Source organism: Terrapene carolina, unplaced genomic scaffold (genome assembly GCF_002925995.2).
Source record: "Terrapene carolina triunguis isolate 2854851 unplaced genomic scaffold, T_m_triunguis-2.0 Scaffold85, whole genome shotgun sequence".
In the NCBI taxonomy this organism is placed as follows: Eukaryota; Metazoa; Chordata; order Testudines; family Emydidae; genus Terrapene; species Terrapene triunguis.
Genome location: NW_020664436.1, coordinates 55,399,166 through 55,422,701, shown reverse-complemented (window position 1 = coordinate 55,422,701; position 23,536 = coordinate 55,399,166). Strand labels below are relative to the sequence as shown.

Below are 23,536 nucleotides of genomic sequence, written 5' to 3'. Positions count from 1 at the left end.
CAAAAAACGCTATTAGCTGATGGATTTATTTTTGAAATAGGCAAGCAGGTGGGAGTAACACACAAGGAAATTCCTGCTTCATTGGCTAACCTTATGCAGATTAATGATTCACTTCAGCACAATCTGAATAATATTAGTGTAGCGAATTATCCTGTACAGTAGGATACACTTTCCTATATCTTATGAGCCATTCTTGAGAAGAGACTGTGCTATAACATATGGAAGTGTATTTTTCAATGTGTGTTTTGAAGACTTTGCTGCTGAGATAATTAGCATTGAAAATGAGACCCAAGACTCATTTTGTATCTCATCATGAGGCCCATTCTGTCTATAATTTGGGAAAGACTCAGAGGACTATTTAGAGTATTTCCCCTACTAATTATGTTATAGTCACATGAACGAAGTAACTGGAAACAGCTCCTTCTGTACAGAGCTCCTGTGCTAATTGGCTGCTATATGCCACTAGGCAGTTTGGTACTGCTCTGCTCTTTTTTCACATTCAGATTGGCAAACTTTGGCCTGGTCTACATGGGGGGAGGGGGTGGGGCTGTCGATGTAAGATACTCAACTTCAGCTACAGGAATACCGTAGCTGAAGTTGACATATCTTATTCCGACTTACCTCCCATCCTCACGGCGCGGGATCGACGGCCGCGGCTCCCCTGTCAACTCCGCTACCGCCGCTCACTCCGGTGGAGTTCTGGAGTCGACGGGGAGTGCGTTTGGGGATCGATATATCGCATCTTTATCAATCCCCGATAAATCGATCACTACCCGCCGATATGGCGGGTAGTCTGGACGTACCCAAAGGTTGTATTCCATTGGACTTATGTAAAAAGAGAGATGCTCTAAGATTGAACTATTGTGATATTATTTACACGTATCAGCCTACTGATCCAATCAATCAAAAAGCAGAACAGAAAGATGTATTCCATGAAATACCCTATCGGAACAAGCTCAGAGTGAACATTTCACTAAAAATTTTGACTCCAGCTAGCAGAACTGGTTCACTTTTTGTGTCATTGTGAAATAAACATGGTGACAATGTGACATAAGTGCAGTAAAGCTCAAAGATACTTTACGTTTTATCTGTATTAGAGCACACAGTCGCTGAGTTCCAGTTGGTTGTATTGTGCTAACTGAAGCACCATTGACAATCTGTCCACACTAAGGTAAGGTTGCACCCACACCAGGAGTGCCTTACACTAATTCAGGTGGGATGGCTGTCATCCTTGACACAGATGACAACTACCTGAACTAGAAAACCTCCTTTATCCACTGGCTGAGAGTTCCTTCTCAGCTACCCATCTTGCCACACCCCACCAGTGCCCCACAGTACCCCCCTCAAAATCTTCCCCAGTTCTGGTCTCTTGCCATGTCCCCCACATTATCCAATGAAAATTCCCTGGCTACTTTGGTTCTTCCATCTATACAATTATAATGTAACTAGGTTGCCTCCCGAACAATCAGACGTAGCACTTTCATGTATGTATGGATACAGGGTGCTCTTCAATCATTTTTTTGGGAGGGGGGGAATCTTGTAATTTCTCTAAGGTAGACAAGGCCTAAGAATTATTGAAAAGTAATTCAGCCACCCCATTATCCCTATTCCGTTTTTTGTTGTTAGCATGTTTGGAATCTGTATGCGTATTAATGGTGCGTATTGAGCATTACCAGCCTGCCCAAAAGAAACTGTTTCTCCCTGAGCTGTTATTGGCGTGCACTTCCACAACTCTCCCAATGCATGTCTGTGTCTAAATGGGACCATTTAGTCCAGACTCTTTTGTGGGGTTCAAGAAAAGCAGGAATAAATTCATTTAATTCCCAAGTTAGGCTTTTCTATTCTATTGCATGGCCCAGCCTGAAGAAATAATATTGTTTCATTACAAAGACACCCTCTTTCGGGTCAGCTGATGAATGGAGACATGAACTAGAAAAATGGAATGTGTTTCATAACTCCATGGAATGTAAATAATTTGGCATCATTTCAAAAGCTACTTTTGGAATTCTCAAATCAAAGGCAAGACAGAGACAATGCTCTGGGTCAGCTGAAAACTCTAACTAATGTGTGTTTAAAAATGAATCTTGTATGTATTACACTACTAAAGTGTTTTCTTAAGTTAAGAGAAAAATTCCATGAGCTGCAGCATGTCAACAGTTTATTTTCTTTCCCTTTATATTTTCTTTAAAACGTTATTACATTTTTCTTAATACAAACAAAACCAAAAGATAGGTAATCAACTGATAACTCATCCATAATGTGCAATATCTCAATGGAATACAAGAGAAAGGAATTAGGATAAGTCTTCTGCAGTATACACAGGATACTTATTAAAGTATGATTCCAATCTGAAGAATGACTATAAAAATGGCACCTTCATACTCAACAAGTTTGCTTATTTTAGTTGTAAAAGCAGCCTTTTACTTCCCTTTATTCCTGTTAGCCCTGCAGAGCCCAACACAACTGAGAGTGTTAAGTGAACACTGGCAGCAGTTTTTGCAGCAATGAGAACATCTATTTGACCAATGATGATATTGGAGAGTGAGGTTATTCAACACTAGAAAATACTCCTAGTCCATCTCTGTTTTTCAGTGAATACTCTAGGGTTGTTAGACTAAACACTACACCTCTCATTTGCTATCATGTATTTCAGTGAGATTGCACAGATTTCAGCAGTTCTGCTGTTGTCCTAATATCTGAGCTTTGAGTATAAACTCAAATACTAAAGTATTTGTTAGGAATACTTCACATTGAGATCTCTGGACTGGATGTTTTGAACCAAAAAAGTTTACATGGCTGGACTAGATCAGACATATTAGTGTAATATGAAATTATTTAGTTCAATGGAGCCATTACCCAAGCAAAAAAAAAAAAAGTCCAAAATAACTTTCTGAACAAATATATCAGAAACGGTCTCCTAGACAATGCAGTTTTTTCTCAACAATTACAATACAATGTTTGAAAAAAAAAATATTGAGCACTCCAATTAGATTGTTTCTTTCCAAACAACATAATTTTGTGAGGGGAGAAAATAAAGTTTAGCTATTTTTAAACCATCTTACACTGTTTACAGTAAATGACATATGTTAGTGTGATCCGGTGTGGCTGTAATTTATGGCTGCAATTCAATCTGTCAGTAAGTGGGAACAATGAAGAGAGTAAAGGACATGGATGAAATAGGAGGAGAGTGATTGAACGAAAGCAATGAATAGTGCAGTTAGTCTTTCCTAGCTCAGGGGTTTGTTGGTTTATATGCTGATATACGTCTACCAAGAATAGTGTTCATAACCAAGTTCTCATGTTGTGAGTGGACACAGTAATACTCACCACCTAACGCAACCCTCAACAAATCCACTCCCATACACATGTTTTTCAAGTTGAAAAACAGATGGCAAGTGCTGTGACAGCATGGTGCTTGTAAATACTGCAGGAACTTCTTCTTAAGAGGGCAGAGAGCAGGGAGCTTCTCTTGCTTGCCCCTAATCCCATCCCAAAGCTCTGCAAGCATTGTTAATACTTGGGCTTCACAGGGGGCAGAATTCACCTCTTGAAACTGCACTGTGGATCTTAACTATTTTGTTCTTGGTATGTGCCTGGAGGGCAGAATGATGGAGTTGAGGTGTAGATCTGATAATTTTTCGTCATATATGTTCTTCACAGTTACTCTCCCAAATCCAACATTGAGGCCATTAAGCCAGAAATTAGCACGATATTCTCCCTCCGGCCTCCTTCTGTATGTGCTCACAGCACTACTTCATAGAAAGGCGACTCTAACTATTAATTCACTGTACATTCATCCCTTCTAACAGGGACCTATGCTCTCACTCCTCTGCTTCATTGTTAGCACTGTGGTATCTCTATGTTATTGGGGAAAAGATGCTGCATCATTAGCAAATGTCATTCTGGAGCTACAAATGTAACTATTGTTTGTGGCTTAAATCCCAGCAAGCAGGATAGCAGAAAAAAACCTTGATAAATCAACTGGAAAGACAGATGACGCAGACGATAATAAGTGTTGATTACATGCTATTATTCTGTTTATAGTGACATTTCTTAAGAATATAAGAATGGCCGTACTGGGTCAGACCAAAGGTCCATCCAGCCCAGTATCCTGTCTACTGACAGTGGCCAATGCCAGGGGCCCCAGAGGGAGTGAACCTAACAGGTAATCAAGTGATCTCTCTCCTGCCGTCCATCACCACCCTCTGACACACAGAGGCCACGAACACCATTCCTTACCCATCCTGGCTAATAGCCATTAATGGACCTAACCTCCATTAATTTATCCAGTTCTCTTTTAAACCCTGTTATAGTCCTAGCCTTCACAACCTCCTCAGGCAAGGAGTTCCACAAGTGTATCATGTATCTCTATCCTATAAGGCTTATTTATGGCAGCTGTGCAGAAGCCATGTGATGTGGCCAAGAATGTTTTATGGAGAGATTTCATATGACATGATTACCCACTAGTGTCTTAACCACAGAGTTTCACATAAGAGAGAAAATCATAATAGAGTTTGGGAAATGGGTAACTGTTACAAAAGGTGTTTGTGTGTATATGTATGCACAAATGCATGTGTATATGCACATATTAATACATAGTAAATTGTACAAATGTAAATACCATATGCAAAGATAAAATTTTAAATATTTCAAATGAAACTGAAGGAATTCGGCAATTCTCTAGTGAGTTAGATTGAATCTGGAGGGTTATTTTTTATCACACTTCAAAAAGTCTGTGCTGTTACAGTGGAACTTTCTTTCTTGTAGAAATTTTTCTGGAGAAGGGATATTTTCACGGTCAAAGACTTTCACTGCAAGGTGTTGCCTCCTTTCATTTTCAGGGAAAAATTCTCAAATGAGAATTGACTATATTTAGCTTTTTTACTTTGGCAGAAAATGAATATATAAATACACATTTACGTATATTTTTAATTTGTTCTCCAGATATTCCAGATTGCATATGTTATTGTGAAAGCAGCTAATGCCCCTCGACCTGGGAACTGGATTTTGGAGCGTTCACTGGATGGTGTTAACTATCAGCCATGGCAGTATTATGCTGTAACAGACACAGAATGCCTGACACGTTACAACATTCTTCCCCGCAGAGGGCCTCCATCCTATGCAAAAGATGATGAAGTTATATGCACTTCATTTTACTCCAAGATTCAACCACTGGAGAATGGAGAGGTAAGATGGGAAATATACTGCAGCCAGCATGCCAACAGAAATATTCTTTTGCTTAATTGATAAGTATATGCCTTGTGCAGACAATGTTTTTGTATGGGCTTTATATATGAAGGATGGGGCTCTTTTCCTTATATATGCATCAATAGAGGTTGCCATATACCCCATTAAACAGGGAGAAATACACACTAATAAACACATGCAGTGTAAGGGAACTGTGTGGACCTTAATCTCTAGTACTTGCAGGCAACTCCTTTGTAGTTAGATAGGCAGCAATTCCAATAAGAAGCAAAGAAAGATACTGGGTGAAACTCCCATTGACTTCAGGGGGGTTACGATTTCACCCGCTGTGTTTAAATATACCACTTACAACTGTAAACAGCTTTCCCCTTCCCTTTTCTTATTAAAGTGGCAAGAAATTTATATTTTTCACAGAATAAATTTTCATATTTATTAAACTTACTCACATCCTGATAATTCATAAAAATAAAATGACAGTTGAATATGGAATAGATTTTAGGCAACACATTTTGGTGTACATTAGTCACAGAGTGGGATATTTTTCTATTACTGTACTGACTCTGATTGCTGAGTAATTCCTGACTATCATGCAAAATCTTGCGCTTTTTTTTTTTTTTTTTAACCAAAACTGTTTTTTTTTTTTTGCTTCTGATCTTTCAGCTTTTCTTCTTTCATACTCCATGCCTATTTCACTTCAACTATGCAACTCACTACATATCCCAGCTAGATTTTTTTTAACGAATGGAATGGCGTAGCTCCTAGTTATGGGTGACTTTATTGTATTTTTTGTTCAGTAGTTTATATTTCCAGGCCCATGGATGCCTGACATGCTGCAGTCAGGAATGCTGTCTACAAACTTTTCACAATTCTGGACAATACTCAGAACATGCATGTTTCTGAGCTCTCAAAATGCTATCTGTCTAGAGAGACAGTGGATTGAACTGGGAAGCTGGAGGTCTGCATTGAAGAATTTGTGTATTTGCAAGCTTATGTTTGTGTGTGTAATTACCATGATTATCTGTGCAAATTGGGCGTTGAGGCATGGAAAAGGCCATTTCCTAATGCGGTTGCAGAAATAATACATATAAATGTAAGCATGGAAATGTACACAATTTCTTGCAAGGAAATTTTCAAAGGGACCTGAACCTGCCCTTCTAGCATGGGCATGACTAATGATTGTGGGTGTCTTCATATCTTGGTGTCCTGCCTGGGATACCTTGAAGGAGCCTGATTTTCAAACAGTGTGTACTCATCATCATCATGATCATCAAGCGTGACCACGTGCAGGATGTGTACAGATCTACAAGACACTGCCAAAGTCAGATATATGCTCTGGTATTACACATTTGTTCATAGCAACATTTGAAATTAAAACTGGGCAAATTAGAGGGGGGAAACTCCTGTGTTGGAGCCCTTTTAGTGCACATTATCTACATATATTTTAGTCGATGAGTTTATTGATGATAATATTAATGGAAATGGCAATTTTAAGTAAATATTAGATATATTAATCAAAATGCAGATTTGAAATTCATTAACATGGTATTTGCTCCAGAAACAAGTTTCTAAGATATATTCTCAGCCAATCAGGGAATAGAAACAATACCACATGACTTGTCTCCAAGCCAGCCTAGCCAACACAGCTGAATTTCATATATCAGATTCTTTACAATCAGGTGCCTGTAAACAATCTACAGGGCAAGAATTATTTACAGAGATGATTCAGTGACTAATTTTTTTAACAAATAAATTTGAGAAAATCAAAACCTGCTCAAGAAAATTTGCTGGATTACTTGATCAGCTCTATTTGAATAGCATCCTGAAAAGTGTTGACTTAAGTAAATGCATCGATACCACTGAAACATTCAAACCCACCATACATTCTGAAGTCATTGGGATTTATGGCTTATAGGAAAGGTAATGTTAGTCATACTCCACTGCAAAGACTGTGACATTTTGTTTTTGGTTATTGCATGTTTCTCAAAGGACATCAATACATGAAAGGACCTGCAGTATGGTGAAAGCTTATTTTCAGTATGAAAACATATCTTCCAATATCTCAAATATTCTCAGATGAGGTTTCTTTCACATATATATTAGTGGATGACATGTTCTTTATTGTTTTTATAAAGCAGGTTCCTTGATTTAATGTTAATTTGTTTGACATCAGTCGGGGGACATATGAGGAGGCTGTGACTGCCATGTTTTGGTGTGGGGAGAGGGCCATAAGAATTGGACCATGTTTCTTTTGGTTTCATGACATTTCCATCTTTCCTTGCTGGGATTACTACTTTTGATTTCCTCAGATCATCATTAGTCTGAGAACTAAAAATTAATAGTTACCATAGTGATTTTTTTGCTTCATTTCCCTGGCACAGAAGTCTATTATTTACATCTAATTTGTTCCTTTTTTACTGCAATCACTTTCTTGTTTTTCTGGACTGTAACCAGTGTCTGGACTTCTGTTTGATTCTATTAGGTAGATATTGGTCTCTGGAACATTATCTTAGTACCACTTATTTTTCTGAGGACTATATAGAGTTTTCATCTATTTTGATGTTTTAAACAGCATGTATAATGTGTCATACTGTAAGTTTTATACTTAGACACATGACGTTCCCCCATTGTATCCTGTCAGTCTTTGCTAGATGCTCCTAAGTGCATCTGAAGAAGAATGGGAACTGAGGTGCTTCTGCCTCTCACTGTAACTCATTAAATGTTTTAGACATTTTCATCAAAAATGACCTTTTCTGCTGGGCTGCAGCTTGATTTGGGGTGGGGGTGAAATGGGGAAGTCATCTCTTTTCACCTCCACCTACAGAAACATTCCCTCAGGCACAGACAGATGTTTCAAGCCTATTATAGGGAACAGGCAGAAACTTAGGGGAAAATAAATTGTTTTGCCATTTTCTACATAACCAATTGTCCCTGCAAGCAGAGCTTGCAACTCTAATCTAGTGAAAAAGGGCGGAGAGAGCTCTACTCAGAGTCTGTGCCAAAAGCATTCAGGGTCACTGGTGAAGCAATAAGAGGGATAACTCATCATCCAGGAGGCTGCATGCTTCCTGATTGGGCTTTCAGCCTTTGGCAACTCTATAAAAGAGAAGATAGGATTTGAATTTAGATTCCTCCTTTGGCAGTGATGAAGGAATCTAAATCCAAATAGCCATTTGACTACCTGGTTCACTTTACTGTGATCCCATACAAGAGATCTGAAAAACTGCTTTTCAGAAGATATGATTAATGTTGATGCACAGCAATTATGTAAACTTGCAAGGAGGAGAAATATCTCTTCCTGTGTGTGTACAGACTGTCTTCCTGAGCTATTGCTTCAAAGTATCAGTCTGCAGTAAGTTTAATAAAAATGGGAATAGCTGAGAGTACATATAAATTGCAAAAGCTAGTTCAATTTCCAGATTTAAAAGGCACACAGATTTGTATATGAGGAAGACAGGATCAGGGAATCTGAGCTGGGAATGATTCTGTTGTAAATGGAGAGTGGGTATGCTTTGGATTGGTGACATGGTCACTTAGCATGAATGGTGGGCTAAGCCACTGGGGGAGAGAAGACAGTTTGGATCCAGAGACCCTGCACAAGGAATAATTATTGTTCAGTCTCTTTTTTAAAGTCCCACCCCCACCCAGGGGCCATGAATTTTCAGATGTAGTGGTCCCTGGTGAGGGGAAATCGGATTAATTCTGGAAAGCCACGTAGCTGGCTCTTCCTTGTTCACGTTGCACTTACTGCTTCTCCTCTTCATTAGACCCAGCAGCAGAAAGGCAACAATGTTTAGGCCCCTGCCTATTATCCTGGACCGCTATCACAACTGGAGCCATTTTTACACCTGATATGTTAGACTATGATCTTGATAGGTCAGCACTAAGCATGGAAGGCAGAGGAGTTGGTTTTCAAGCAGAGCCTAACTATGTGGTGCATAGTGGAAGAGAAGTGTGTGTAAGGCAGATAAGCTGACTGTAGCCCAATATGGAAAGAAGTTGCTAGAATGGAATCATCGTGTTATACTGCAGCTCTCTGAGAGTCAGAGGAGAGCACAGCCAGGCATAAGTCACAATCACTTTACTTTTGCCTTTAAGGCTGATATGCAGGGGGCTTATTTAGTCACTGAAAGTTCCCTTTCACTGGTTCCCTCCCTTCTCTGTGAGCATGTTCAATTTACTAATACTGGTCAGTCTTCTATATATTGGAAAGAATTACTTCTTCCTAGACTGTAGTCGGGGGAGGTTGTGGTAGCCCTGGCTCTGTTCTGTGACAGCAGAGCTGAGACTTCCAGTTTGTCTTATAATCCTAAAATCTCATGCTTCAAGCTTCAGCCAGTCTTCTGCAGAGGTCAGAAATGGATCACCCCTGCCCCCCCCGCCCCGATTTCCCATGTATTCTGGCTAATTTTTTGTCTCTTTCCCCTAAAGTATCAGAGATGGCTACAGCTGGAGATGGGACACTGGATGGGGTGGGCCAGTGGTCTGAGGTGGTACTGAGCATTCTCTCTCAGGTGCTTGGCTGGCTGGTTCTTGCTCACATGGTCAGGGTCTAAGCATATAGGATGGGTAAGGAATTTTCCACCAGGTCAGATTGCACTGCTCTACAGTCAAAATGCTTCTGAAATAAATGTAGTCAAACTTTACTAATTCTGGGTCACTGAGAACGAAAATGATGGTTAAAATTGTTGATTGGCTCTAGTTTTCAAGATATGCTATTGGGTCAGTATATATGACCCTTGACTTGGGAATGGCGGAGGATAAGTGAGTTATAAAGGGAAGGGATCTCAATTTAAACCAGAAATGACTAAAATACATCTTTGGATCTATGACTGGGTTTGGACAGTACTTGCTTTTTAGGCAAAACAATGAATGATGCAATCTGAAGCTGGTATTGCGTCATACATGATATGAATTGCATCATGTTATTCCTAGAAGTCATGGATGATGCAATCATAACGAAGCTTACATCACTCTGCTGAACAAATTGCCCTATATCAGTTCTAGAAATCATACAGTGTCGTGCTCTCTTATTTGTCAGTGTTTGATTTTGCAAAGGGACACATTTCTGTTTAGCCAAAGTGAGCAGAGATGCCTCGTACTTGTGTGAACAGTGCAGATAACTTCTGCTATGTTTGTGGTGAAGTGACTTTTGCATCACAAAAGCGCAGTATAACCACTATGGTTAAGAAAGCCTATCACCTTTATTTTGGCTGCAAAATTGGAGATCAGGACAAGAGGTGGGCCCCACACATATGCTGCAACACTTGTGCAACAAATCTTCGCCAGTGGTTGAACAGGAAAAGGAAATCTATGCCTTTTGCAGTGCTAATGATTTGGAAAGAGCCAACAGATCATACCAGCAATTGTTACTTCTGCATGGTGCCTCCAGTTGGGAAAGGTGTGTCAAAGAAGAAAAAGTGGACTGTGCATTATCCAAACATTCCATCAGCTATACGCCCAGTACCCCATGGAGAAGGACTGACGGTTCCTGATGCACCAGAATCATTCTCACTTGAGTCAGACGAGGAAGAGGATGAAACTTCTGGTCCTGAACCATCAATGTCACAGGACCCACATTTTCTCCCATCCTCCTCCTCTGAACCACACCTCATAACACAAGGTGAACTGAATGACCTTGTCAGGGATTTGGAACTACCCAAAATTAAGGCAGAGCTGTTGGGCTCCAGACTACAGCAGTGGAATCTCCTGGCAGGTGATGTTAGGGTTTCCAAGTTCCATGAACGTCAAAAGGATCTTGTCCCATTCTTCTTCATGGAAGGTGATCTTGTAGCCTGCAACAACATCGATGGTGTGATGGCAGCCCTCAACATCGTTCACGATCCAGATGAGTGGAGACTGTTCATTGATTCATCGAAGACGAGTCTTAAAGCTGTTTTACTGCATAATGGCAATGTTTTGCCATCAATTCCAGTTGGTCATGCAGTCCACATGAAGGAAACCTATGACAACATGAAACAACTTTTGAGGTGCATAAACTATGACTAACATCAGTGGCAGCTTTGTGGCGATTTGAAGGTTGTTGCTCTCTTGCTTGGTCTGCAGACTGGATACACAAAGTACTGCTGTTTTCTCTGCGAATGGGATAGTCGTGCAAGAGAGTCCCACTACATCAAGAAAGATTGGCCACTCCGACAGTCATTGGAGCCTGGGAGGAAAAGTGTTCAGCATCCACCACTTGTTGAATCAAGGAAGATTTTGTTACCACCCTTACACATCAAGCTGGGTCTGATGAAGAACTTTGTCAAGGCCATTGACAAAACACAAGCAGCTTTCAAGTACCTCCGTGGAAAATTTCCAAGGGTAAGTGAAGCTAAGATAAAGGAAGGTGTCTTTGTTGGTCCTCAGATTTGTGAACTTCTTCGAGATGATGCATTTGACCATGCACTGGGTGTCAAGGAAAAGACGGCATGGAAAGCCTTCCAGTTAGTGGCAATAAATTTTCTCGGAAACAACAAGGCAGACAACTACAGGTTGTTGGTGGAAAACCTCCTCAGGGCATACAAAAGCCTTGGTTGCAACATGTCACTAAAGATACATTTTTGGCACTCTCATCTAGATTTTTTTCCACCGAACTGCGGAGTAGTGAGCGACGAGCACGGCGAGCGATTTCACCAGGACATTGCAACAATGGAGAAACGCTATCAAGGCAAATGGAGCCCATCAATGCTTGCAGACTATTGCTGGACAGTGACAAGAGATGCTCCATTTAATGAATACAAGAGACAAGCCAAGAAGCGCCGAGTAGACACTGAATAGGACTAAACTATGTACAGAATAGTTTTTTGCCTTTTGTTTCATAATAAATTTTATTTATATAACCCTTTTGCTGATTTTTAAAGTGTTACATAAACAGGACAGGTGAAATATTATCATGTAAAGCAACCATAAACACATGAAAAGACCTAGGTTTACAATTTATGATTAAAACTCTACTATCTATACAATATACATAGACATAAAATGTAAAAACTTAAATATCTTAGAAACAGTAGCCAATCAGTTGTTTTAATTGTCATATTTGAATTCAGCACATCAAAATACATAATAAATAGCACATTTTATCTCTGAAGCAGACGACTTCTCAAAAATTGTAGACCAGTGTTGTCAGTGGTTTTGGCAGGAGCAGCGCCAGGGTTTTTGGCGCCCTAGGCGGGGGTCCTTCCATGCTTCCAGTCGTCGGCGGCAATTCTGCGGCGGGGGGGTTCTTTCGCGCTCCCGGTCTTCAGGGCACTTTGGCGGCGGGTCCCGGAGCGAGTGAAGGACCCGCCGCAGAACTGCCGCCGAAGACCCAGAGCGCGGAAGTACCCCCCGCCGCCGAATTGCCGCCGAGGGCGGCAAAATGCCGCCCCCCCAAATCCTGGCGCCCTAGGCGACCGACCGCCTATGTCGCCTAAATGGAAGTGCCAGCCCTGGGTTTTGGGTGGGTTTCACCTTTGTCTGCAGCGTGGGGTGCGGGTTGCTCGCTGGGATCATCTCAGTTAATCATTTCCCTGCCATTGTGGGGACCTCAGCTATCAGTGCCCCTTGGTCCCTCCTAGTCTCTGCCAATAGTACGTACTAGCCGAGTCTCCTGTGCGTTGTAATACTTTGGTTTAATGTTGGGTGTTGGATTTAGTGTGTGGGTGCTGGGTGGTGATGGTAGCCTGTGATATACAGGAGGTCACACTAGATGATCTGGTGGTCCCTTCCGGCCTTAAACTCTATGACTTCACATGGACAGCATTGCTCTGGAAAAGCAATCCGAGAAATAACAATTTAGCTAAGCACTGATCCATGCTTTCTAATTAAACCTTTCACAGTAGTAATAATAATAATAATATATATATATATATTTTTCTGTCACGCTCCTTTCCCCCTTCCCCGTCACCTAGAGAGTAATAAAATTAAATAGGATAATTGCGAGCTTTTCTGCTTTCCATTACATTGTAATTTTACTATGTTCTATTTCATTTTTCGTGACAGTATAAGCTTCAATGTTCAGATTAGTTATGTCAGGATTGTCAAACATCAGTCTCTGGTAACCTAGTACAAAGCCAATATGGTATCACAGAACAGAAAACACATGTGTGCACATACTCATCTCACCCCCTCCCCTCCCCCCACACACATACAGCACACAACATGCCATTAATGGGGAAAAAAGCATTCCGAAAGCCACACACTCCTGAATCTGGAGTTGGCATGGGAGATTTCAGAGTTTCAGGCACTAGGAAGTATATTTTGGTAGAGATGGGGGAATTATTACTGTTGATAAATACCTAACCCCTTTGTGAGAGATGCTTTTCATTAAGAAGAAAATTAAGTCAGAAAGGTTTAATTTTGGGGATGTCTTCCATTGTCTGTGGTCTGTGACCCTTCCCTCATTTATATTTCTTACTGGGGGTAGTAATAGTCTTTGCTGATTCCCAGGATCTGTAAAGTTATGAAACTTTAGCTGTATTTTTGCAAGGAAAACTTACCTGCCTGGGAATAGGAATCTGGCATATATGGATTTTGGCCATATTTGCCATTTCCTAACTTGTAGGCCAGGCATTTTGGTTCAAACCTAACATCTCTTCTCTGATCTTTCTGAGCCAGTGGCAGTAGATCAGTAGCATGCTGGAAGCAAAATACCTGTCTGTAGATAAAGTTAAGCATACAGTGGATTTCCTAGGATCTGTAAGCAGATACTGTATTTTCTAACCCATTAAAGTTACTTACATGATTCTGAGCCATTTCAGCCCAAATGTACCTTTAGTGGGTCATAAGTACTAAAGCAGTGGGTTATTTACTTTAACAGTGTCAACCTACTCTTACTGTCTCATTTAATTTGATAAGTCTGCAGTATAATGGATAAAAGCATGCTACCCATTGCCAGATGTACAGTATTAATGTAATATTGATTCTTCATAAATAGAGCAGGGAAATAAGAGGGATTTAGAAAGGAGCTATTAGATGTCAGAGACAGCAAGGCAGACAAACAGAGGGAGAATACTGGAGACAAATAAAAGGACATGTATTGATCATGCATTCTCTCACAGTCACTGTGTTCCGCTGATTGGCACTTGGAGAGCTACAGTTATTCATTGTGGGAACCACATATATTCACTGGCTTATATTTTATACAGTCTTATGTATAAATAATGCTTCAGCTCCATATCTGCTCCATAAGCAAATATGAACTTGCAGAACTACTAAGTGTGGTATGTAGCCTATTGTTTAAATGAGCCTCTGTACCAGATGACTGGAGGATAGCTAGTGTAATACCAATTTTTAAAAAGGGTTCCAGAAGTGATCCTGCCAATTACAGGCTGGTAAATCTAACTTCAGTACTAGCCAAATTGGTTGAAACTATAGTAAAGAACATAATTATCAGACACATACAGGAACACAGTATGTTGGGGAAGAGTCAACATGGCTTTGTAAAGGGAAATCATGCCTCACCAATCTATTAGAATTCTTTGAGGGTGTCAACAAGCATGTGGACAAGGGTGGTTCAGTGGACATAATGTTCTTGGACTTTCAGAAAGCCTTTGACAACGTCCTTCACTGAAGGCTCTTAAGCAAACTAGGCAGTAATGGGATAAGAGGGAAGGTCCTCTCATGCATCAGTAACTGGTTAAAAGAGAGGAAACAAGGATTTCCCCCAAGGATCTGTACTGGGACCAGTGCTGTTCAACATATTCATAAATGATCTGGAAAAAATCATTCCACAAATACAGGGGCCACTTTAGTAGTATTGTGCCCCTAAATTTTGTCCCACTTGGACCTCATTCTTTCACTTTCTGTCTTTGGCTCTTGCTGTTAAGATTCTTCCTCCTCCACCTTGTTGCCTTCTCTCTCTCATTTCTTCATCCTTATTTGCTTTCTACCTCCTCTTCCCTTCAGACCTCTTGTTCTTGCCCTCTGATTTTTTGGCTGCTTAGAGTCTGAGTCTTCATCTCACATAAACATTTGGTAATGACACTTCTCTCCTTTTCCCCTATAATTGTTCTTGAAGCACTTGAGATGCCTTGGTAATAAGTGTAGTACAAATACCTAGATACGTAGATAGATAAAAATGTAGTGTACCAGTGTCTCATAGATAACTGCAACGAGGACTATAAAAACATCGCTGATAAGTTGAGCCAATACGTGAAATTAGCCAAGAAAGAAAGACCGAAAAGAGTGAAGGAAAGAATTTCAGAGGAAACAAGGAATTTGCTAGAGAAGCAGAGGAATATGAAGCAAAATGATGGTAACAAACTTGAGTACTCTCTCCTCTGCAAGCTGCTAAGAAGAAGACTAAAGGAGAACTTTGAGAAGCACCGAAATGAAAGGCTCTTAAAGACGTCTGAAGATCACAGAAGCCTCAAAAAATGCTAACGGGAATTAACGCTGTACAGGTTGACAATACATCAACTCAGGGCTAAATAGGGATTGGGAATGGCTGAGCCATTACAAACATTGAATCTATCTCCCCTTGTAAGTATTCTCACACTTGCTTCTTATCAAACTGTCTGTACTTGGCTACCTTGATTATCACTTCAAAAGTTTTGTTTTCTCTTACTTAATTGGCCTCTCAGAGTTGGTAAGACAACTCCCACCTGTTCATCTCTCTGTATGTGTGTATATATATCTCCTCGATATATGTTTCACTCAATATGCATCCGAAGAAGTGGGTTGTAGCCCACGAAAGCTTATGCTCTAATAAATTTGTTAGTCTCTAAGGTGCCACAAGTACTCCTGTTCTTTTTTTAGGTTGACAATAACGGTGCTGAAGAACAAGGATAGAAAAGCAGTAATTGACAGAACAGGGATGGAAGTGGTCTGCAAAGATTTCTACACTGAACTCTTTGCATCTCATATAAATGTCCCACTACCAACACTTCAACAGACGAATGAGCGTGTACTTCCAGTCCTTGTCCGCAAAGTTCAACATGCAATTTACCAAATGAAGGAAGGAAAAGCTCCAGGAAAAGATGTATTGACAACTGAAACGATAAGAACTGGAGGTCATGACCTCTGGAAAACCCTTTGTCATAACTATAAAGGGAAGGGTAACAGCTCTCCTGTGTACAGTACTATAAAATCCCTCCTGGCCAGAGACTCCAAAATCCTTTTACCTGTAAAGGGTTAAGAAACTCGGGTAACCTGGCTGACACCTGACCAAAAGGACCAATAAGGGGACAAGATACTTTCAAATCTTGGGGGGGGAAGGCTTTTGTTTGTGCTCGTTGTTTTAAGGGGTTGTTCGCTCTTGGGACTGAGAGGGACCAGACATCAATCCAGGTTCTCCCCATCTTTCTAAACAAGTATCTCATATTTCAAACTTGTAAGTAAAAAGCCAGGCAAGGCGTCTTAGTTGTACTTTGTTTTCTCAACTTGTAAATGTGCCTTTTACTAGAGTGTTTATCTTTGTTTGCTGTACTTTGAACCTAAGACAGAGCGGGGTCCTCTGAGCTCTTTAAGTTTGATTACCCTGTAAAGTTATTTTCCATACTGATTTTACAGAGATGATTTTTACCTTTTTCTTTAATTAAAAGCCTTCTTTTTAAGAACCTGATTGATTTTTCCTTGTTTTTAGATCCAAAGGGTTTTGGATCTGTATTCACCAGGAGTTGATGAAAGGAAGGAGGGGGGGAAGGGTCAATTTCTCCTTGTTTTAAGATCCAAGGGGGTTTGGATCTGTATTCACCAGGAGTTGGTGAAAGGAAGGAGGGGGGGAAGGGTCAATTTCTCCTTGTTTTGAGATCCAAGGGGGTTTGGATCTGTATTCACCAGGGAATTGGTGAGAGGTTTCTAAAAGCTTCCCAGGGAAGGGAATGGTGGCAGCGGACCAGAACTAAGCTGGTAGTTAAGCTTAGAAGTCCTCATGCAGGCCCCCACACTTGTACCCTAAAGTTCAAAGTGGGGATACAGCCTTGACACCCTTGTTCAGAGGTTTAGCCGTTACTTGGAAATGCGAAATATACCATCCAACTGGAAGGAGTCCAACACCAGTTTGCCGTACAAGAAAGGCAATCATGAAGATCTAAAGAACTATCGTCCAATATGCCTGCTCTCACATGTCTACAAGCTAATAATAATAACAAATCAACTCTCACAGAGTCTGGATGAGCAGCAGCTAAGAAAGTAGGCATGTTTTCAAAGGAATTTAGTACATTGGACCATGTCTTTACTATAAACCAGCTATTAGATCGCTTAAAGGAATACAAATTCCATTTATGCATTGCCTTCGTTGACTATGAAAAAGCATTCAACAGCGTAGAGATCAGTGCAATGCTGCAAGCTCTTGCAGAGCAGGGCATTGACACAAACTACTAAAGGAAGCAAATTCTGATTGCAGTATGGATATAACTCTATTTGACACTCCCCTTCGCATCCCAGTCAAAAAAGGTGTGAAGCAAGGAGACACCGTTTCACTGAAACTCTTCACAGCCTGCCTTGAAATGGTAATGAGGTGGATGAACTGGAAGGGTGGAATCAGCATCAATAGAAAACAGTTAAGCAACCTCAGATTCGTGAATGATATCGTGTTGATTGCTGAAAACACTATCAAACTACAGAAAATGCTGCGAGAATTCAACACAAAAAGCAGCTAAGTCGGACTGAAAATGAACCGCTCTAAAATGAATTTGATTTGATGCCTTGCCAAAAGCCCAAATATTAGTCAAAGGAGAACAAATAGAAGAAGTTGAACAATACGTCTATATAGGCCAAGCAACTGACATGCGCCACGACCAGGAAGGGGAGCTCTCACAAAGAAAGAAAGCCGGTTGACATGCATTCAGTTCTATCAAGGATGTCTTCCAAGGAAAAATCAACAAGGCAATGCACATCAACCTCTTCAACTCAACAGTACTGCCGGCAGTGTTGTACGCCAGTGAAACATGGGTGCTGACTAAGATAGAGGAGCAACAACTGTTTGTCCCAGAGAGGACGGTGGAAAGAAGAATTCTGGGGATTTAAATCTGTGACTGAGTCCCCAATGAAGTGATCAGATAGCAGAGTGGAATGCAGAACATCATTGTTCAAAGCAGATACAGTAAAATGTGATGGGCCGGGCATATAGCTAGGCTCACTGACAATCGATGGACTGCAGCTGTCACCGGGTGGTACCAATGGGAACTGAAACGACCACTCAGCCAAACTCCGAAGAGATGAGAAGATTTTATTGTGAAGAGGCATGGCTGCACATGGAGAAGGAAGGCCAGGATAAGAGAAGAATAGAAGATGTGTTGTGATCGGTGCAATCTATCTGAGGGCTGAAGGATCGATTGATCAGGGTGCCAATGTAACAGTTTTGGTGGATTGTGTGGGTATTTCTCATCTCCCCACAACCATCATTGACATGATTCTACTGTTAGAACAAATGTCAGACATTGGAATGAAAAAATCTGTCTCTTCTACACTTCTTGTAGCTACTGTTTCCAATGCACATAGTGCAAAAATTATATTTAGTAAGCCCCTTTTGGTGTTCTGTAAGAGCCTCTGTGTGGAAAGTAAAGATTTGGGAAGAGAGGCAATCCACAAGAGGATCTTTCTCACAAAATGTGGGAGAACCATTGCTCTGAACTACCCATATCCTCAAAGCCTTCAGAAAAGGATTTCAACTATAGATTCCTAGGAGGCACAAGCTGTTCTACAAATTACTAAACACTTAGCAGATGCAGCTTCTTCAGCTTTTTTTTAAGCATTGTTTGTGTTAGATGGGGGAACAGTGGTTTGAGGATATTTTCACAAATAAGTTAATATCTCAGTCTTTTGTTTTCTCTGACAATGGCACACAGCAGTGTAGTCTCCTGAGGACAAAAATACTTTAACTTAAGTGAAGGATTTGGTCTTAACATAGGGGTACTTTGGTGAAATATAATGGCATGTGATATGTAGGAGGTCAAACTCGATCATCTAAGGGTCCCTTCTGACATTAAACTCTATGAAACCATGAAATCGATATTTCAATTTTCTAGAGCCCCTTCCAGATGAAGATTCACTGAGGTGGGAAAATGAGAGGCCAAATGACTTTCCCTGTGACTGGCGTAGGGTGATCCAGGAATAGAAACCAGGTCTTTTGGGTCCCAATCCGAGGCTTTAATAATAAGACTTCCCTTCCTCCCTAAGATCAATTGCCTAAGCTAAATGATAAACTGAGGATGTAGAGGAGGTGATGTAACCTTCTGTTGTCTTTTTTTCTTTTCCTTCCCTTTCCTCATATGAGTTTTCCTGTCACCATTTTTACTGTGTTGAGAATGTTGATATAGCGATGTTGGCAACGCTGTGTTGCTACCTCAAACTCTTTACCCCATGGTCTTCCTGAGATGGTAATAAGATAAGTGCAAGGTCAAGAGGTAATTTCCTGGCTGATCTGACGGAACGGATGCATCAGTCTTTGTTTATTTCCTCCATACAAGTGGAAGTCTGAAGTACACATTAAGAGACTGAAGGAATATGAGAATCCTTAAATAAACAGAAGAAAAATATTCTTTCATTAGAACAAATTTAGACACAACTTAAAATTACACCTATGGCTGCAGCTGAGAGACAAGTGGTTTGATTTTAAAATGTTGCCATTCCATTAATTTGCCATGTGCTCAACTTCTATCTCATTGCTCATTGCTCCTTCTTCCAGTCCTCTTTGTGTTGTAGGTTTTGATTCCCTTGACTCCCTCAGATATTTTTTTTGGGGGAAGGGCAAATTCCTCTCCCCCTGGCAGGGACTTTGTTCCAGTCCCTGGTCACTTCCCCTCCCACATAGAGATGATGGGTTTTGCTTGGATGGGAGCCTCCCCTCTCTCTAACTCACTCAAGCCATGAGCTGGTGCCTCTAGGAACTGAGTTCTTGGTGGACTCCTCTGCACTCTGCTTTATAGGTATAGACTCCCCATGCATCAGGTCACAACACCATTTGGCCCAGTTACCTCTCCGTCTGGACAGAGGGGCGGCCAGTCAAATTTCAGTGGTACCGCAATGCCACATATTGAAATTTGGCCCATCCACCCCTCTGTCTGTAGGGAGGGGTAGCTGGGTCCAATTTCAGTAGCATTGCAATTCTCAGACAGTAGCCATACTGATTTAATACAGGTCTGCTTAACACTGGCTGGGCCATGGCCCCCTCCCCCCGGCTCTGCAGCCTATGGAACTTTGAGGAAGTGATAGTGATTCCAGTATACATAAAAAAGGGTTTTGCATAGGAATTTATCGATAAACTCAATCATACCTACTTTACTATTTCCATTTTTACTTTGACCTTCTGAGCACCCAAACTGCATTTTGTATGTTGTCTTTGCCTGTGGGAATCTGACTCCAGAGCCTGAACTGTCAATTTGCCTTGAGTTGCTACCATAGTTCTCTGCAACAGCAGCAGGTACAGAAAAGATGCCTGCAACATGAATAATAATAATGCCAATAATATCTCTCTCCATGGGATCTGTTGCAATCTCTCAAGGCATTTCTCATGGGCATGAAAAATTTCAATTTCTCTGAAATTATTATACAATTAAAAACAAGACACCTGTACTGTGCATTCCCCTAGAGTATTTATTTGTAAATGTGTGCACGGAAAGATGTTGCTTTGCACCAATATTTAGTGAAGACACATTGTACATCTACACTGCAGCTGGGAGCATGCTTCCCAGCTCAGATAGACAGACACTAACTTTGCTTGAGCCAGCATGCTAAAAATAGCAGTGTAGGTGGGGGTAGCACAGCTGGCAGCCTGAGTAACAAACCCACCAGGAACCCCGTTACGTACTCATGCAGCTAATCTGAGCTACCGCCAGTGCTACTCTGGCTACACTTTTAGCATGGTAGCCCTGAGCTAGAGCAAGTCTGTCCAGCTGGGAAGCATGCTTCCAGCTTCATTATATATGTACCTACTTGTTTGTTGCACAAAGGATAGTGGGAAAACTTGTAGTAACAGTCATTTATTATTAACAATTCTGAAATTTGGCCTGGCTGTCCTAAGCATTTCCTTCAAACAATTTATACTTCTTGAGCAGGAATCACACTCTAGACACAGGCAACATAGTCTACTACATGTAACTTGGCACTTGGGAGTCCTGAGTGCTAATCCTGGCTTTCCCACTGACTTGTTGTGCAGTCTTGGGCAAGACAATTAATGTCTCTGTCTCAAGTTTCCTATCTGCAAAACAGAAATTTTAGTCATGTTATAGAGATTTTGGACCTAATCTTAAATCCACTGTAGCCAACAGAAAGACTCCCATTGACTTCAGTGGGCATTGGATCAGGCCCTCATTCAATGCTTTGAAAATATACAGTGCTATACTAACATAAAGGTGTGGACGGTGCAATCCTTACTCACATTATTTACTAGAATGAATAGTTCCATTGAGTTGAATAGGATTACTCATGTAAATAAGTGCTCACCTGTGGGATTAAGAATAGTACAAACTAGCCCAAAATGTTAAGTCTGCAAAACTGGGCTGGAGACCACCCTTTCTTCCAGTTTTTTTGGCACTTACACTTTTAGCTGGAGTTAGAAAGTTCAAATGAGAACACAAGCATGAAAAAAAACAAGTGTACAAAAAGTTTAACCAATCTTTTCCCAAACTAATACAAGGCAGAGCAGATGAGAGTTTTGGGCAAAGGCTCAAGCCTGGCTCTACTATATTTTTTGTCTCATTGAGTAAAATGGAACTTGAGCAACCCACATAGAAATACACCTCTACCTCGATATAACGCTGTCCTCGGGAGCCAAAAAATCTTACTGCGTTATAGGTGAAACCGTGTTATATTGAACTTGCTTTGATCCACAGGAGTGCGCAGCCCCGCCCCCCCGGAGCACTGCTTTACCGCGTTATATCCAAATTCATGTTATATCGGGTGGCATTATATTGAGGTAGCGATGTAGCTATCTATCTGTCTATCTCTTTCAAATGAGTGTCATATAAGAATACATTTTACATATTGGACTTCCACAATCATATATTGTCTCATTAACTAATATGGAAATAATGACTAATATTTCATATAATGCAGTTCACAAACATGTAACATATAGTAAATTATGACATGCTGTCTATGTATGTGACACATTTATGCTTGTTCCACATGGGGGAATTGTCTGGGCAAACTTTTATTATGTGGTAGGACATATAGGTGCTATTAAATTACAAATAATGATAATAAATCAACTGTTTAACCGGTGTACACCTCACTACTGCACCTCACTACTGTACATTGTAGCAAGCTACACGCTTTTGTGTTGAGCCAGAAGAAGAAAACTATACCAGTTGTCTCTTCAAAATTTTGTGCTATTTTGCAGAGCATTAGCATCTCTTTCTTTGAATTAAACCTGGCTTGTGACCTTTTCAACTTGTAAAATGCAGAGAGGATATACAATTACTGTTAGATAAGAATATTTAAATTATATACCAGAATGAAAGTGACTCTTAAAAGTTATTAATAAGCTGGACAGCAATCTGTCATTAGTTTGAAAACAAGGGGGAAAGAAGTTTGCTGTCATTTCCCTGGGGGCCAACTTGGAATGAAAACTTCCTCCTGGTAGCACATGAGACAATCCATTTTTCCATTTTGGCGTTTCCTCTGTCCCTCAGCAGACGCTCTGTTGTAATTTCTGCCATTTGTGGAAAACAGAACAATGATTTGTAACATGAATCATAAAGCTTTCTGGGATAATGTGTTGCAAATTATTTAAAAGTAACAATTTACAAAGTACATACTGTACAGAACAATCTTTCATAGTTTGGGGGTGGAGGATAGAAAGGATTAGATAACCTGTTTGGTCTTTTCTCTGCCTAATTTTTATGATTCTATTGACTGTAATTGTTAACTGGATTGTTACAAATAGCTCAGATTTATATAAATATCTGCCAATATCACCAAATAATAATCCAAAGATTTATACCTATACTTGCTAATCACATTTGGATATCATACTTGAAACCTGACTCACTGTTTTAGGGCTACGTAAACTTGAGAGGCTCCTGAGGGAAGTGCACTTCAGAATTTCAGCATTTACTTGGGTCATGGGGATGACAATCGCAATGCTGCTCTTTTTCTTTTAGGCTGGCAGCCATGCTGTGGACAGTGGTTGGTTTCGTTCCAGCAGAAGAATAATACCATGGTGCACTAAGCAAACTATACATATTTTTTTCTTCTTGTGCATGAAAGGAAGGAATTTAGGGTCCCTAAATAATTACTTTAAGGGAGTGGATATATGAATACCCTGCACTGATGTCTGAAATATACAGTTGAAAATGTCATGTATATTGAATAAGATCATTAATTACTTTTCAGAACATCTATCTATCTAAATACTGCATAGGGCCCCAAAGTGAACCAGTATAGGGGAGGATGTGAAAGAGTT

The 23,536-nt window shown here is 40.5% G+C and overlaps 1 protein-coding gene across 1 annotated transcript in view; it reads left to right on the top strand.

Annotated features, from left to right (window-relative positions):
- The window catches only part of LAMA2 (laminin subunit alpha 2), a 337,406-nt gene that overhangs the window by 26,189 nt on the left and 287,681 nt on the right, over positions 1 to 23,536 (top strand). Inside the window, exon 4 of the mRNA XM_029911052.1 lies at positions 4,945 to 5,187. Within this exon, the coding sequence (XP_029766912.1) occupies positions 4,945 to 5,187 (243 nt within the window). The remainder of the gene's footprint in view (positions 1 to 4,944; positions 5,188 to 23,536) is intronic.